Below are 16,050 nucleotides of genomic sequence, written 5' to 3'. Positions count from 1 at the left end.
GGCCAAGATTGGTTACAAAATAAGCAAGAAGCATCCAAAAACCAAGCAGGAGATGATTGAATCCATTATTGCAGCCTGGCACCACATTGTCACCAAAGATCATATGCAAAGGTTTATACAGTCTATGCCGAAGTGATGCTGCCTGGTGATAAGCAATAAGGTCTGGCCAATTTCATATTAATAACCATATTTGGTTACCTAAACGGTCGTTTTCAGGGCCACAAACAATAAAAATGTTAATAAAACACTAGCATCGGCCTTAGTAATTGCAACACGTATGCCACTGGGTATGTATCAGTTAATCTGTTTTCATAGTCATTGTAAGCATGCATTGTAAGCATACAAGAAAATTCACAATCCCCATCCAAACTGCACCAAATTGCAAAAATTGCTTTTCACTTTTCAATCACCAGTATTTATTTAAATATAACAATATTTGCATAGCAGTTAGCATAAAATATCATAAAATCAATGGCCTATCCAAAAAATGCCATAAACCGTAAAGTGTGCAGGACTTTTTCACAGAGCTGTATTAGTTATACAAATTGCAACTGTTGACATCCTAAGTAATTTAGAAACTGTGGAAGTTGGGACAGGATGGATAATGGTCTCCTGGCAGAGTTCCAAGAAAAATAATAATTCCAAACTAGAAGTGGTATTCAGCCAGTTCTGGAGAATCAGTAGAATAAATTTTGAGTAGTTCGGAGAACTGGCAAATAGACTGTTTCTCCCCACCCCGCTGCATCCCAGTCTCCCAGCTGATCATTTTTTTGTTGCCCTGAACAGAGCTGGAAAGCAGGTTAGTGGGGTGGGGAGGAAATGGTGATTTTTCAGTATCCTTCCCCTGCCATGCCCACAAAACCACACCCACAAAGCCATGCAATGCCCAACAAGCCACGCTATGCCCAACAAGCCATGCCCACAGAACCAGTAGTAAAAAAAATTGAATCCCACCACTGTTTCAAACCTATTTATATTTTATAAGAAATAGCTCATTAACTTCAGCAAGGGAATTTCATACCTTTCCCCCTACCCTTACTCCATTGCAAATTATTCTCTTTACAGTCATCTTGTGGTCATCCAGGTTTGCAGCTATTTCAGACTACTCAGTAATTGCTTTGCTTTTTTTTTTTTTGAAAAATAAAGCATGTTGAACGGAACTGAATACTTTATTTGGCCAAGTGTGCCAAATAAAACACACAAAGAATTTGTCTCTAGTGCAAATGCTCTCAGTGCATGTGGAAAGCAACAGAACAATGATAATCATCACCATAAAAATACAATTAAGAGGATGGAGTAAGAAGGATAATAAGAATAAATAATAATGCTACAGCCATACTACATGGGTAAATTGCACATAGGCGCTGTGAGAATTAAGTGTTCAGCACAGTGATGACCTGAGGAACAATTGTCTTTTCCTGGTTGCTTTGGCCTGCAATGTCCTGAAGTACTGTCCAGAGGGGAGGAATTAAAACAGTTTATATCCAGCTGTGAGGGGTCCATAGTTTAAAGTTGCGACTAAGATACCAGGCTAGAAACTGGAGAAATGAGTTCTAGTCCTGCCTGAGGCAGAAAACCAGCTGGGCGACATTGAGCCAGTCGCCTTCTCTCAGCCCTATAAAGAAGACAATGACAAATCATTTTTTAAAAAAAACCTTGTCAGAGAAAACTGCATGGACCTGTCCAGGCATTCTTTGAAAATCAGATATAATTACAGAAGAAAAAATATTAGAACATATCATAATGTTCACATTATTTTTTATAAAACAAAACAAAATGCTATTAATGCCATTATGTTAATGTTCATAATTAATCCATCCACCTGCTATTCTATGTGATTTTTTTGTTGACATTATTAGACAAAAATGAGCATGTGTTACCCTGGGCAAAATTTTCAAATAGTCTTTTGTAAGGGACACTGCTTGCATGAAGTGTCACTGCTTCTAAACTAATGTTGTATCTTCCAGAAGATTCAGTCCACCACAGACCAGGCAGATACCATAGATCCCTTCAAATATTCTAAATATCCCAAATATTGCACATGATCGCATTATTCATGCCATTTGATAATGGCTGCTAAGTCCTCACTTGGAATTTGCATTCAGTTTTGGTCACCATGATATGAAAAAGATGTTGAGATTCTAGAAACAGTGCACAGAAGACCAAGATGATTAACAGACTGGAAGCTAAAATTTATGAAGAACAGTTATGGGAATTGGGTATGTCTACTTTAAGGAGAAGAAGTAGGAAAAGAGTGAATCTGAAATGTAGAAGCCCTAGTAGCAGGGTTACTAGAATTGTAGAATTGTCTACAATACTATATGAGATTCTAATCAGTCTCATTCTTATTTAAACTGCTTAAAATCTAATGGAGTATTGTAGGATTGAGGTAACTATGCAAGGTTGAAAAGCTTTCAGAAATAAGTATGACTTTAATCCTCAGAATATCTAAAAATTATATTGAAAAAAATATTTTTGCAGGTACATAATCGAGCATTTGATTTTTTTAATGGAATCCTGCATAGAAACACTGAAAATATGAAAACAGGCACAAAGTGCTAAAATTAATCTTTTATTTCAGGCAGCTGTATTTTAAAATAATAGATTGTATTAAATGCTAACTGGAATGCAAAATGATCCCATGAAAACCATACATTCTTCTATTATGTCAGAAATAAATATGTTATTGACTGTTCTTAGTTCATACTACATTAACTCTGATAAGAATGTTTTCATATTAAATGAAATGGTTCTCAAGGAGATGTAGTTTCTCATATGAGCAAGCATAGTATATGACACAGATGATATATGGGAAGTCTTAGTCCATTTTTTCAGTGTGCAATATTCAGCATAGAAAAAACAACATCATGGAAAAAAAATTGTAAATCTACAGAGATGAGGGGCAGTAATGACATGAATATTGATAATTATTGGATTTTAGACCAAGTGATAAAATAACTTGTCTTTTTAGAAAATTGTTCCAGATCTGCATAATTAAGTAAAGCTGTAATTCTATTACAGGTGTGCAAAATCCTAAATACAGTTTTTGGAAACATGCATTTAATATATTATGTATTCATACTTCAAGGTCATTTTTATGTATAATAGATTCCTCAGCATTGGTGCATCTTTACTATGAGTTACTTCAGTCAAACGTATTCAGTTTAAAACCATCCATCTTCTTCACAGAGGGATTCTGAGTGGTATTTTACTAATAAAATATTAAAACATAAAAACTGTATATAAAATTTAAATAAAAGGCAAAGATAGTTAAAATTCAACATTAAAAGTTAATTAAAAGTTGGAGGAGAATGCCTTCATTGTGTTAAGTAGCTCCACAGTTACAGGCTCCTCATGAGCCCCAAGCCAGGTATTCAGACATTTCTAATCCCCAGGGACGCGGTGATTTAGCATGGCTAAAACGCTAATCGCTAGCAACACGTAACGAAGTGAGTTCCCGTTATTTATTCCAGCTTCTGCCAACCTAGCAGTTCAAAAGCATGTAAAAAATGCAAGTAGAAAAATAGGAACCATCTTTGACGGGAAGGTAACAGCGTTCCATGTACCTTCGGTGTTTATTCATGCCGGCCACATGACCATGGAAATGTCTTTGGGTAGCGCTGATTCATTGGCTTTGAGACAGAGATGAGCACCGACCCCTAGAGTTGGAAATGACTAGCACTTATGTGCGAGGGGAACCTTTACCTTTAACCCTAATCCCCAAAATAGTTGAAAATATTCTTCCCACTGAGATGTAAAATTTACTTTTAAAATATTATTAAAGTATGCATGCCACACTTTTTGAATGGTATAAATTTATCATGTCATACCAAACCAAATTGAGTACTTTATCTTCAACAAAAGAGTATCCATTCTTATACTGTGTACTCATTTAGTTTTTTTTCACTGTTTCCTGACTTTAAAAAATCCAGAATGATTACCAAGTATGTTGCAGTCAATAGAATGTGATAGACATGCTATGTTTACCTTACTGGATCACTTCTTATTAAGACCTAAGCTAATCATGTTATGAATAATCATGAAACCAAAATCATGTTTATACATATTATGTATAATCATGAAACCATACTCTGAAGTATGTTTTATCTCGCATACTTCAGAGGGGAATAAAAGTCAAAGTTACCTAGAATAACAGGGAGAAACAAATATTGTCAGTCAACAGGACTGACTAAGGCTAATTTACGACCAGCTTATCAGGTACTTAGGAGCCAAGGACTTGGTAGCATCAACACCCCAATCAACAAATAAAAAGCCATAAACAACTAGGCACCACATAAATACTATGCATAGAATAGCCCACAGCACACATTCTGATAGAAGTTATCTGAGGATGGCATGAGTCCGAAAGCTCGAAAAACCTCTTGTCTCGATGACCTACCTAGATTGGATCCTGCCTGTTGTTTCTACATTTCTTCTACTGTTTCACTTGCAGCAGTCAACAAATAAATAAAATGTGCTTTCTCTCTTTTTTGTTCTCTCTTATTTGCTGTCTCTTTATATGTTACTGCCTCCAAAACAGGTTTTATGATTTAACTAATTAATTGCTCATTATTTCCCATTTTATTAGTCCTTAATTTCATGAAGATGTTCACTTAAAATTGACTTTCACATTTAGAATTTATATAGAAAGAAAAGGATAACCCTTCTTAACTTCTCATTTCTGTCTGTGATACAATCTTTCTCAATTAACTCAATTCAAGCATTATGTTAAATCAAAATGTTCTGAATCATATTTAATCAACTCACTTTTTAAGGGTTGCCTAACACATTTTGGGTTTGAGGGACTGGGGGAGGGGGAATGGATTCATCTTCTGTGAATCCAAATACTGTGATTTGTAATCCTTAGTTTATGGTTTAATATGAACCTAGCCAATGTGATATAGGTAAAGAGATGATGGCTCAGTATAATATGTGTGACCTGCATTTTGGAGGGCTACATTTCTCAGAATACCCAGAAGAAATCCGTGCCTTAATTAACATTAAGGTTACAGCACATATTCTCATGTTGCCATTTAAGTGGTAAAGATAAACCATGTAGCAGATTAGATTTCGAAACTGAACAGCCAATTAAGGCAGCTGTTAAATGTATGCTTGACATCACTAGCAAACTCTGAAAATATTGTTAAGTATTTTCATGTTAAGTTCTTAAAATACTTTCACTGTCAGGCTTATAACAACCCTGTACAAACTTGCTTGCAAACAATTACAGAGCAGGTGAGATGAAAATTTTTAGCATATATATAAATCCTTTTGATTCTCATCACCATATGCAACTGGTTGTAATTTAGAACTTGATATGCTTAATATAAAGGACAAAATTATAAAGCCTGGGTCAATGAGATTTCAATTTTGCTTCGCAGAGAATGTACCCATTGTATGGTGTTTAATCCTCCTGCCCAGCCATGGACTCCTGCAATAGAGACTAAGGCTTGCACAACATTATTAAGCATATATTGAAAAGGATTCTGGGTCCATTTTCTGTTTTTTTATTCCCTATAAATATGTTTAATAGATTACCTTTTAGATCATGATAAATTCACAAAACTGGAGTGGCACTTAAGCATGTTACAATGTTAGGGACATGGATAACAAGGTTGGTAAACATACTTGTGTATCATAACTCTATTAAATTATATTGTAAGGATGAAAATGTGTCCTTTCAGCTGATGCTGAACAAAAGCCACAGTCATCAACTGGACAGATAGATGCTATATTCATAACAAACAATATTAGTATACAGTTACATCTGCAAAAGAAACAGAGTTAAAATAATTCAAATTAAATTCTCCATGAAGATTTTATACCAGCAACCTAATTAACAACCTGTATTAACATAATTGGTTAATTGCTATTTCACATACTTTGGCCAGCACAAAAAGCAGTGTGACTATACTACTGGGAATGTGCTGATATTGCCACATAACGCCATTGTTATAACAATTATATTAGCCACCAGTTTGTTCTCAGGTACAATGTAGAGTGCTTCCCATAGCTTATTAAATCCTACATGGTTCAGAAACAGGAATGTGCCTGATAGAAGCATATCTGTAATGAAAACATACTAAAACTACAGCACGGAGACGGCATTGGTCATGTTGGTCGATGATCTCTGGCGGGCCCGGGACAGGGGCTGTTCCTCTGTCCTGGTCCTATTAGACCTCTCGGCAGCTTTCGATACCATCGACCATGGTATCCTACTGCGACGACTCGGGGGGTTGGGAGTAGGGGGCACCGTTTTATGGTGGTTCTCCTCCTACCTGTCAGATCGGTCGCAGTTTGTGTTGACTGGAGGGCAGAGATCAACCCCCAGGTGCGTCACTTGTGGGGTGCCCCAGGAGTCGGTTCTCTCACCCCTCCTATTCAACATATACATGAAACCGCTGGGCGAGATCATCCGTGGTTTTGGGGTACGGTATCATCAATATGCTGATGATACCCAACTTTTCATCTCTACCCCAAACCACCCAAACGATGCCCTCGACGTGATGTCCCGATGCCTGGAGGCTGTGCGGATCTGGATGGGGAGGAACAGACTCAAGCTCAATCCCTCCAAGACTGAGTGGCTGTGGTTCCCATCATCCCGATTTGTACATCTTGTTCCATCTTTGACGATAGGGGGAGAAATTTTAGCCCCCTCAGAGAAGGCTCGCAATCTGGGAGTCCTCCTGGATACGCGGCTTAGTTTAGAATAACACCTGATGGCCGTGACCAGGGGGGCCTTTTACCAGGTTTGCCTGGTACGCCAGTTGCGCCCCTTCCTGGATCGGGATGCTCTGAGCATTGCAGTCGTCCTTTCTCGCCTGGACTACTGCAATGCTCTCTACATGGGGCTGCCCTTGAAGAGCACCCGGAGGCTTCAGCTGGTCCAGAATGCGGCCGCACGGGTTGTCATGGGGGTACCTAGGTGCTCCCATGTCACACCCCTTTTAGACAGCCTGCACTGGTTGCCGGTTGTTTTCCGGGTGCGATTCAAGGTATTAATTATGACCTTTAAAGCGCTCTATGGCTTAGGCCCAGGGTACCTGCGAGACCACCTACTGCCACCAGTAGCCTTCCACCATCCAGTACGATCCCACAGAGTTGGCCTCCTCAGGGTGCCGTCGGCCAAGCAGTGTCGGCTGGTGATCCCCAGGGGGAGAGCCTTCTCTGTGGGAGCGCCTTCCCTCTGGAATGAGCTGTCCCCGGAGCTCCACATAATCCCTGACCTCTGGTCCTTCTAACGCGCCCTAAAAAGTTGGCTTTTCCTGGCCTGTTAATGTTAATTTTAATTTATTTGAAATGTATTGTTTCTTTTAAAAAAAATCAATTTGGTCTTTTTGGAAATGGGTTTAATCTTTTTTTAACTTTTGTGATGTGTGTTTTTAATGTTGTACGCCGCCCTGAGTCCTTTTGGAGAAGGACGGCATATACATCCAAATAAACCTAAACCTAAACCTAAACCTATATCATTCCAGACAAATGGCTGTCTAGTTTTTTCTTAAAAGCCTCCAGTGAAGGAGCATCCACGATTTCTGAAGGCAAGCCATTCCACTGGTTATTTATTGTTACTGTAAGGAAATTTCTCCTTAGTTTTAGGTTGCTTCTCTCCTTGATTAGTTTCCATCCATTGTTTTTTGTCGACTTCTATTGATTTGGAAAATAAGTTGATGTGTTTTTCTTTGTGGCAGCCCCTCAAATTGGAACAGGAACACTGCTATCATGTCAACCCCTAATTCTTCTTTTCAGCAGACTAGATGTATCCAAATCCTGCAACTGTTCTTCATATGTCTTTAGTTTCAAGGCTCCTAATCATCTCTGTTGCTCTTTCCAGAGTGTCGGCATCTTTTCTATAATGTGGTGATCAAAACTGAATGCAATATTTGTGTGGTCTTACTAAAGCTTTGTAAAGCAGTATTAATATTTCATATGTTCTTGATTTTATCCCTCTGTTAATGTAACCTAGGATTACATTGACTTTTTTGGCTGCTATGAGATCATAAATTCATAATTAAATCAGCATCCTATTGCTAACGTTTAGAAAGTTGATTGCTGCTTTAGACAAACATTTGAAGATTGGAAGGATAATAATGTCTATCTGAGACATGTGTTAGCAAACGTATGATTCATCAATAAGTCTCTTTGTGATAGATCATGTGGTTGCTTTAAAATATTTAGTCACCCATTTAATGTAAATGCTTTTATATCACTTCAATTAAGTAAGTTTAAGTTACATAAAAACATTTATAGTAAATGAATAAACAAATGTGCTAACTACCAAAATATCCAGAAAGCATTTAAACATCCAGATTCACACATGAAGCTAACTAGTTCTGTATTCTACTCTGATAATTCCCTGTGGTATAGATTCAAGTGTTGTTAGCAATTTACCATATATCTATTTCAATAATAAAGTGCCATCATGGAAGATACATGATCTTTTCAAATTTTCTCTTTGTGATTGCTGGCTGGTTTTTTTTAAGGATTCTGAAAGAAACCATCCAACTTCATTTTGCTGAGGGGAAGGATATCACAAGGAAATAAGACAAGTTAATTCAATTAAAAGAAGGCAATGGCAAAAGACTTGTATATTATTGCCAAGAAAGCTCAGAGTGTTTATGTAGAGAGCTGTCGTCTCTTTTATTTATATGTGCTTTTAATTCACCCATACTACAATATTCATATTGGAAAATAGCACTTGGAAGTAGACATCTGAGGGAAGTCTAGTGAACTAAAAACATCTCTATGAAAGCAGAATTAGTGGCCGCAGCAGAGACCAAAGAACCATTTGTGTGTCACAAGACCACAAGATTCCTTCTTCCATTGGTTTGAGTGTCAGGAAATCATGGTAGAGCCTTAAAAAAACACTAATTTGGCAAGCTTGAGTTTCTTTTTTAAAAATATTTTAAGATTACTATGAAAACACCTAAAAACTAATACAAACTACAAAAATTATAAGACTAAGAAGAAAAAAGAAAAAGTGTAGAAAATAAAAATAATTTTTAAAATATAAAAAACTATATAAAGAAGACATTTCCCCCTTTATCACAAGTATAAACCATTTTAGTAGTTTGTTTTTCATTTCTTAAAATTCAACAAGCATTCTCTTCAACCATATTTCATCTCTTAACTATAAACAAAATCTAAAAATCTCATTATTCATTCCTTATCAACAGAAATCCATTAAGGCTTACCAGAAAAAAATACACATCTACTGTAACATTGATCAAATAAGCCAATTCAGGCTCAGTTACGGTTTTTTGGCTATAAAAGGCTGCATGACAACTCTAAGCACAGATGGTATTCCTTCACTCCAACCACACATTTCATAAACGGACTGCAAAGCCTTAGTTTCTGCATTCTACTCATGAGAAGCAGCAGTCCAGAGTACAAATAGGCTGTGTCATGATTTCTCCTTTCTCTGGAGAAGTATCACTCGCCTGGATGGATTATCCGGCTATCAATCTCCACTACAAATTTCATTCTGCTTTGGCTTGTTCTACTGCTCACCATAAGTGCAAGTCTCACTTTCTGATAAGTTTTGGAAATTGCTTACTAGCCATCTTAAAGCTATTAGAGACCTTCAAAATGACAGGTTTGAAAAAGTTATTGTGTGAGTTTAACTTCAGCTCTGAGTAAAATAAAAATTAATTAAAACTTAAACATTTAATTTGAAATAAACAGCAAAAACTTAAATGAGATTTTAATTTAAGAAAGTTATAAATGGACTAAGAGTTTGGTTAAATTTTGAATATTGATTTTTACCATAAGATTTTAGAATTAAATATAAAAAATAAATAAGTTTATATGAGAACCAGAGTTGTTTTTGCTATCTTGTTCATAACCAAGGTAAAAGACTTTATGCTTTTAGAAACTGGACACTAGAAGAGGGTAAAGATTTTAAGTATTAGGAAAAAATATATAAACCAGCTTTTGGCATCAGTTAACTGAGACGTACAAAATTACATGAAATGTTTCAGCATTGGAAATATTGAAGATTTTTGAAGAATGGAGCCAGAAATTTACATTATCAATAGTGTCAATGTGGAGCTAATATGGAGCTAATTTTGTCCAACAAGACAAAGTACCAAAAGAGGAACTGCAAATGAAATGGCAAGGGAATGGTTTGGAAAAGGAACTATGTTGGATATACAAAAGAAAGTGGCTGAAGTTTTAGAAATTAAACACTTAAATACAAATGACAAATCAAGAGAATAATCTAGAAAACCTTTTTGTCTTTTGAATCTACAAAAGAAAACTTGTTGAACCTTTTAAAAATTGTGTAAAGAATTGAAGAGAAATTAAATCCTATAACAATATTTGAATGAACTAAAGATTAAGATAGTTAGAAGTAAAATGAAAGAATACAAAGTTGATTAGTTTGCTCAAGGTTAAAATATTTATTTGCAAGTTCTGGCAAACCTTATGGATATTTTATTGTCACCAAGATTGGTGTGGATATGCATTAATTGGTTTGCATATAAATAAGGGAAGGGAAGATTGTGGGATGAGGAGATATCTGTTTGTAACTTTATAACAGGTAAAGAGTTATTACATTTGTCTATACTTGTAATAAAAGATGGAAGTTACTTCTATCTATCTATCTATCTATCTATCCATCCATCTATCTATTTCTTCATCGTGTTATTTCTTTTCATTTTGTTTTTTTTTCTTCCATGTTTTATTCTTTCTCACTCATTATTTTGTTTTAGGTTTCACTTTTGTAATCAAAATCTTTAATAATATGAAAAGGAAATAAATGTTTATTCAGAAGTAAAACCTGATGCATTCAGCATGGATTTCCCTACTTAAATGAGCGCAGAATTGCAGATTAAATCAGATAGAATGCTGACAGAAGAAAATGGAACTTGGGGCAAATATCCTAAACAGGATATTTAAATTTAAAGTTTTCAGGATATTAAGCACAGGACATGGATTTCCATTATATTTTAGATTGTTATGTTTTTTTATTATTTAAGGATACTTTTTAATTAAAAATTTTATGTGGTCTCATAAAATAGAAAAATATGTATTTTATGTGGATAAAAATCCATATATTCAAAACAAAGCAAATAATATCATTACAATTAAAACGTGTAGCATGGATTAAAATTGCCATTAGATCACAGTATTTAATTACCTTGCAAGACTTCCTTAAGGTCTGTAACCAAGAAGTCCCATTGGGCTTTTTCGGGAAAAGAATTCACAATTGTCAAAAAGAATGAATTCATCAACTGTCTGATTGTCGCTTATCACCATGTGTTTTGCAATTAGAAGAGACTTCCATCTAGCACTCTGCCATAAAGCCTAGACTGGTGGAGGACTGCAGTGATAATTGGCCTTCTGGAACTCTGTCCTATCTCTATTTAGATTTCTGGAGCTCAGTCAGAGTGACCATCAGATTATTGGTCATCTCTTCCCTGATTGCTCTGTTTGACCAGGCGACCAGCTCGTGGAAGAGTCTTCATTGTGCCAAACTTCTTCCATTTGAGAATTATGAGGGACACAAAACTCTTAGGAACCTTCAGTGCAGCCGATTTTTTATTGTAGCTGTTAGATCGGGTAATGAAAGGCACAAAAGGCTAGCGATAACAACAGCTCTTTATTGGTATAAGGATAGGCATCCACTGAATGCATGGTCTGGCAGCTCCCTTTTTAAAGGGGAGCTGTCCAGCGCTCCAGCCAATCAGGGGCCTCTCTGTTCCCATACAAAAGAGAGAACCTGAGTGAAAACTACTATTGTCTTGCTGCAACACCAGGGAGTATCTAACAGTAGCCTTCCCCAGATCTGTGCCTTGCAATAAATCCTTTCTCTCAGCAGGCAGTTTCTTTGATATTATGCTTTTGCTCTGCTGTATTATGCATTGTCAGTGTGAGGCCCTCTATAGAAAGATGTATGCCTTTCTGAATCATGTTCAAACCATTTAATTTACCATAGGTCAGTGATGGTGAACCTATGGCACGCGTGCCACAAGAGGCACGCGGAGCCATTTGGCAGGGCACGCGAGGCGCTGCCCTGTCAGCTGGCCAGTGCGCATGTGCGCACTGGCCAGCTGAGTTCACCTTTTTAAAAGCTATTTTTCGCCTTCCCCAGGCTCCAGAGGCTTTATAGGAGCCTGGGAAGGGCAAAAAGAGCCCCCCGCCCCCCCGGAGGCTTCAGGGACCGTCCGGAGGCTTCCCTGAAGCCTTCGGAACGCTTAAAACCACCCTCTGAGCAAACCGGAAGTGACTTCCGGGTTGCTCGGAGGGTCGTTTTAAGCGTTCCAAAGGCTTCAGGGACCGTCCGGAGGCTTCCCTGAAGCCTTCAGAGCTCTTAAAATGACCCTCCGAGCAAACCGGAAGTGACTTCCGGGTTGCTCGGAGGGTCGTTTTAAGCATTCCAAAGGCATCAGGGAAGCCTCCGGACGGTCCCTGAAGCCTCCGGAGGGCCTCCGGGGGGGAGGCTCTTTTCACCCTCCCCAAGCTCCTATAAAGCCTCTGGAGCCTGGGGAGGGCAAAAAAAGCATGTAAAAATGGGGGGTCGTGCATTGTGTGCGCATGCGCACTGGGGGGGTCGCGCGTTGCATTATGGGTGCGGCACGCCCACACATGACCCCCCCTGCGCTCTCCCCCACTTGTGGCACACGAGCCAAAAAAAGGTTCGCCATCGCTGCCATAGGTTAATGCTAATCAAGATGTAGAAACATATTAGCAACAATCAGGAGAAAAGGGGAGGCATCTGACCTAAATTTCAAGTGTTGTAGCAAGAGGTCTGACCACTTATGCCAATGTAATATTTCAGTTTTTTATTTTTAATAAATTTAATGAATTTACAGGCACTTATACATTTCTGTTTTCACTTTGCATTATGGGGTACTGAATGTAGTTTAATGAGAAAAACATGAACATTTGGTTGAAGTAGAGTATGTAATCATGTTTGATCAATGCATTTTTTTCAAGAAGAGCTAAGTGATTCATGAGATAAAATAAAAGCATTCTTGTTTCGTATCATGAAATTCTGCTGTATTTAATTTTCCATTCCTTGTCTTTACAGATGGCAATCCATATACCTGGTGGATCGGGCGTGCCAATGAAAAGCAATATTACTGGGGTGGCTCTGGACCAGGCATTCAGAAATGTGCCTGTGGCATTGAACGTAACTGTACTGATTCAAAATACAATTGCAACTGTGATGCTGATTCGAAACAAGAGTAAGTGGGATATTATATTTTGTTTATAATTTAAATGCTTTAAACAATAGTGACATTCAAGCTTACTGTAGAAATAAAACAACCAGACCAAACCAGACAATAGTGACATTCAAGCTTACTATACAAATAGAACAACCAGAACCTAGTGCTAGGTTCAATGCAACCAATAAGAACATTAAAAATTAATTTCACCAGATGACTTTTTTTGACCATAGTTTAAGTGGCTGCGAGATAACTAGAGGAAGAATCTCCCACTAATTAAAATAAATAAGTTGAATTGTTTTGCTGGGAGTTCATGATCTGGAATATTAAAATAAGCAATCAGTATTCTTTTGGCCTATTTACATAGTAATTATTTTGGAAGATACCATATGTTTTATTGTATTGATCTGTGTAAATATCTTATATCTCCTGGAGTTCCCATTTTGTTTTCTTTTTCAGTTAGGAAAATGTATTTTAATTTAATTTTTTTTTTATTTTAATACTGAAAATCTAAGAAGAAACAAAGAACTTTTTTTGTACATGAGCCATCTGAAACTAAAATTAGTATTACGTTACTAGTTTGATTCTTAGTAATTATATAAATGTGATTATGGGTTGGAAAGTCTTGATAATGACTTCATAAAGAAAGATTGATAACAGCTTACTGACAGTTTGGATTGAAAATGTATTCCATTACATTATTAATAGTTACTAAACTGCAAAAGCTATACAGTACATCTGGGATAAATAGATAATTAAATATATGAATATATTTAAAAAGGATACATTAAAGAGGCTTTCTTTCATATGATTTCTAGATGAGGCTGGAAGAATCAAAAGTGATATGAACAAACTAAGAAAATAAAAGCAGAAGGAGAGATAGCAACATAAATCAACATGTGATCAGTTTAAGAAGAGACAGATCATAATGGGCTGAGCTTCTAAAACAAGACAAACAAATTATGCAAGATATATTTAAGTAGATGGTTATTGAAAGTCTATGAGGGATTCTTCATGTCTCTGATCCAATTGATGATCAGACATCCAGTGCTGTTCAGTATTCACTGACTAATGCATTGAATATTGTCCATGTTTTTCATTTCAAAGTGCAGAGCTGGCAGCGGGTAAAATAGAGTTCACTCTGATGGCGTTCCTGAAGGGGTACAACACCGAGAAGATCAACTTTGATTTACATGCCATACTTTCTTCAGAAAGCACCAATGAATAGTTTTGAGAAAAAAAATATTTACTTAAGGTCTTATGAATCAGATAGGCCAATCCTGCAGGCTGAACAATTAATTTGATATGTTTTAACCCTTTCTGAAACATAGGTGTGTGCGTGTAGACAAATTTGGTGAATTGTAGCCCAAGTTATTTACCACAAATCCCCAAAGAATTTGTCATTCTTATTTGACAAAGTGACTAAATTAGTGGATCAAAGAAACACAGTGGATAGTATATTTGGATTTCAGTAAGGCATTTGACAAAGTACGCCACAACTTACTTTTTACTAAGCTAAAAAAAAAAGTGAGATAGACAGCATTATCACAATACACTCAACAAGTAGCCCTCAATGGAACTACATCTACATGGAAGGAAGGAAGCAGGGATAGCCAAAATTCCAAAAGATAGGCTCAAGATCCAAATGGATCTTGACAGACTTGAATACTGGATCCTATCTAACAAAATAAAATTCAATGTAGATAAATGTGTGGTTTTATACTTAGGCAAGAAGAAACAAATATACAGGTACATATTAGGTGAAATACCAGGAACTGTGAGAGGGATCTTGGAGTCCTAGTGGACAATCATCTAAATATCAATGAGCAATGTGTGGCAGCCATCAAAAAATCCAATACAATCCTAAATTGCATTATAGAGGGCTGGAATAAAAATCATGTGAAGTATTAGTATCACTTGATTATTAAGATCACACCTGAGAAGGTCGACTGGAAGTTCTCCAGCTGAATAGACATGGGGGGGTGAGCTCTGAAGAGCCTCACATGAACCCTGTCTGACAAACCAATTCCGAGATCTTTTTGGATCAGAACCCCCCTGGAGGGGGGCAAAGAAGGGGCAGCATCTCATCAGACCCAGAGGATGGCAACAGGTCCCTCGCAGGTCGGAGATTTACTGTCTGAATCAGAGTAGGAGCAGCAGCATGGCAAAATGGCTGCACAAGAAGCTGGCTTCCAGCCAAAGCAACTGAGTAGGAGCATACGGGATGAGATGATAGATTGGTAAGAAGATCTAATTAACCCACAGTCATAAATCAAAACCTGGAAAAGGCAAAGAATCTTGAGAGTATAAATAATATTAATGGACAGATCTGGATTTTGGCAAAAAGAAAGAAAGAAAGGGAAAAATTGAGGGTTGAATCAGTAGCCCATTTGCTTGAAACAATTTAGACAGAAAAGGAGAAAGTACAGAAGTGACAAACTCACTCAAATTCAAACTCTAAATTTAGTTTTGTACCTGAAATAGAACCCAAAGATACCGAGGAGATTTGCTTCATCCGAATTTCTTCTAACTAACATATCTTAAGCAACTCCAATTAATGAGAAGTGGATTGTAACAAGAGGGGAAAAATCAAGAAAAAGCACTGTTTTCTCACTGATAACTCATAACCTAACCTTGCCTGTGCGCGAAGATTTAATTAACTGACTGCCATAAATCAGAACTTGGAAAAGCAGGAGGCAAAGAGTAACATACCCGAGTTTGGCTGTATGCAAGTTTGTTCCAATTAATATATTTTGAGCAACTTTAACCAACGAGAGGTGGAAAGTAACAAGGGAAAATAATAATAATACAATCAAGAACTGGGAAAATACTTTTTTTTTCTTTGCAAAAAATCAAAATGGCTCCCGCTTCTCTTCTATTT

The 16,050-nt window shown here is 37.0% G+C and overlaps 1 protein-coding gene across 1 annotated transcript in view; it reads left to right on the top strand.

Annotated features, from left to right (window-relative positions):
- The window catches only part of CNTNAP2 (contactin associated protein 2), a 1,236,760-nt gene that overhangs the window by 1,022,434 nt on the left and 198,276 nt on the right, over positions 1 to 16,050 (top strand). Inside the window, exon 14 of the mRNA XM_081971635.1 lies at positions 13,031 to 13,187. Within this exon, the coding sequence (XP_081827761.1) occupies positions 13,031 to 13,187 (157 nt within the window). The remainder of the gene's footprint in view (positions 1 to 13,030; positions 13,188 to 16,050) is intronic.

The sequence above is a fragment of the Natrix helvetica genome, assembly GCF_964273705.1.
Source record: "Natrix helvetica genome assembly, chromosome: Z".
NCBI lineage: Eukaryota > Metazoa > Chordata > Lepidosauria > Squamata > Natricidae > Natrix > Natrix helvetica.
Note: the sequence above shows the minus strand (reverse complement) of the source record. Positions and strands in the feature narration are given on the sequence as shown.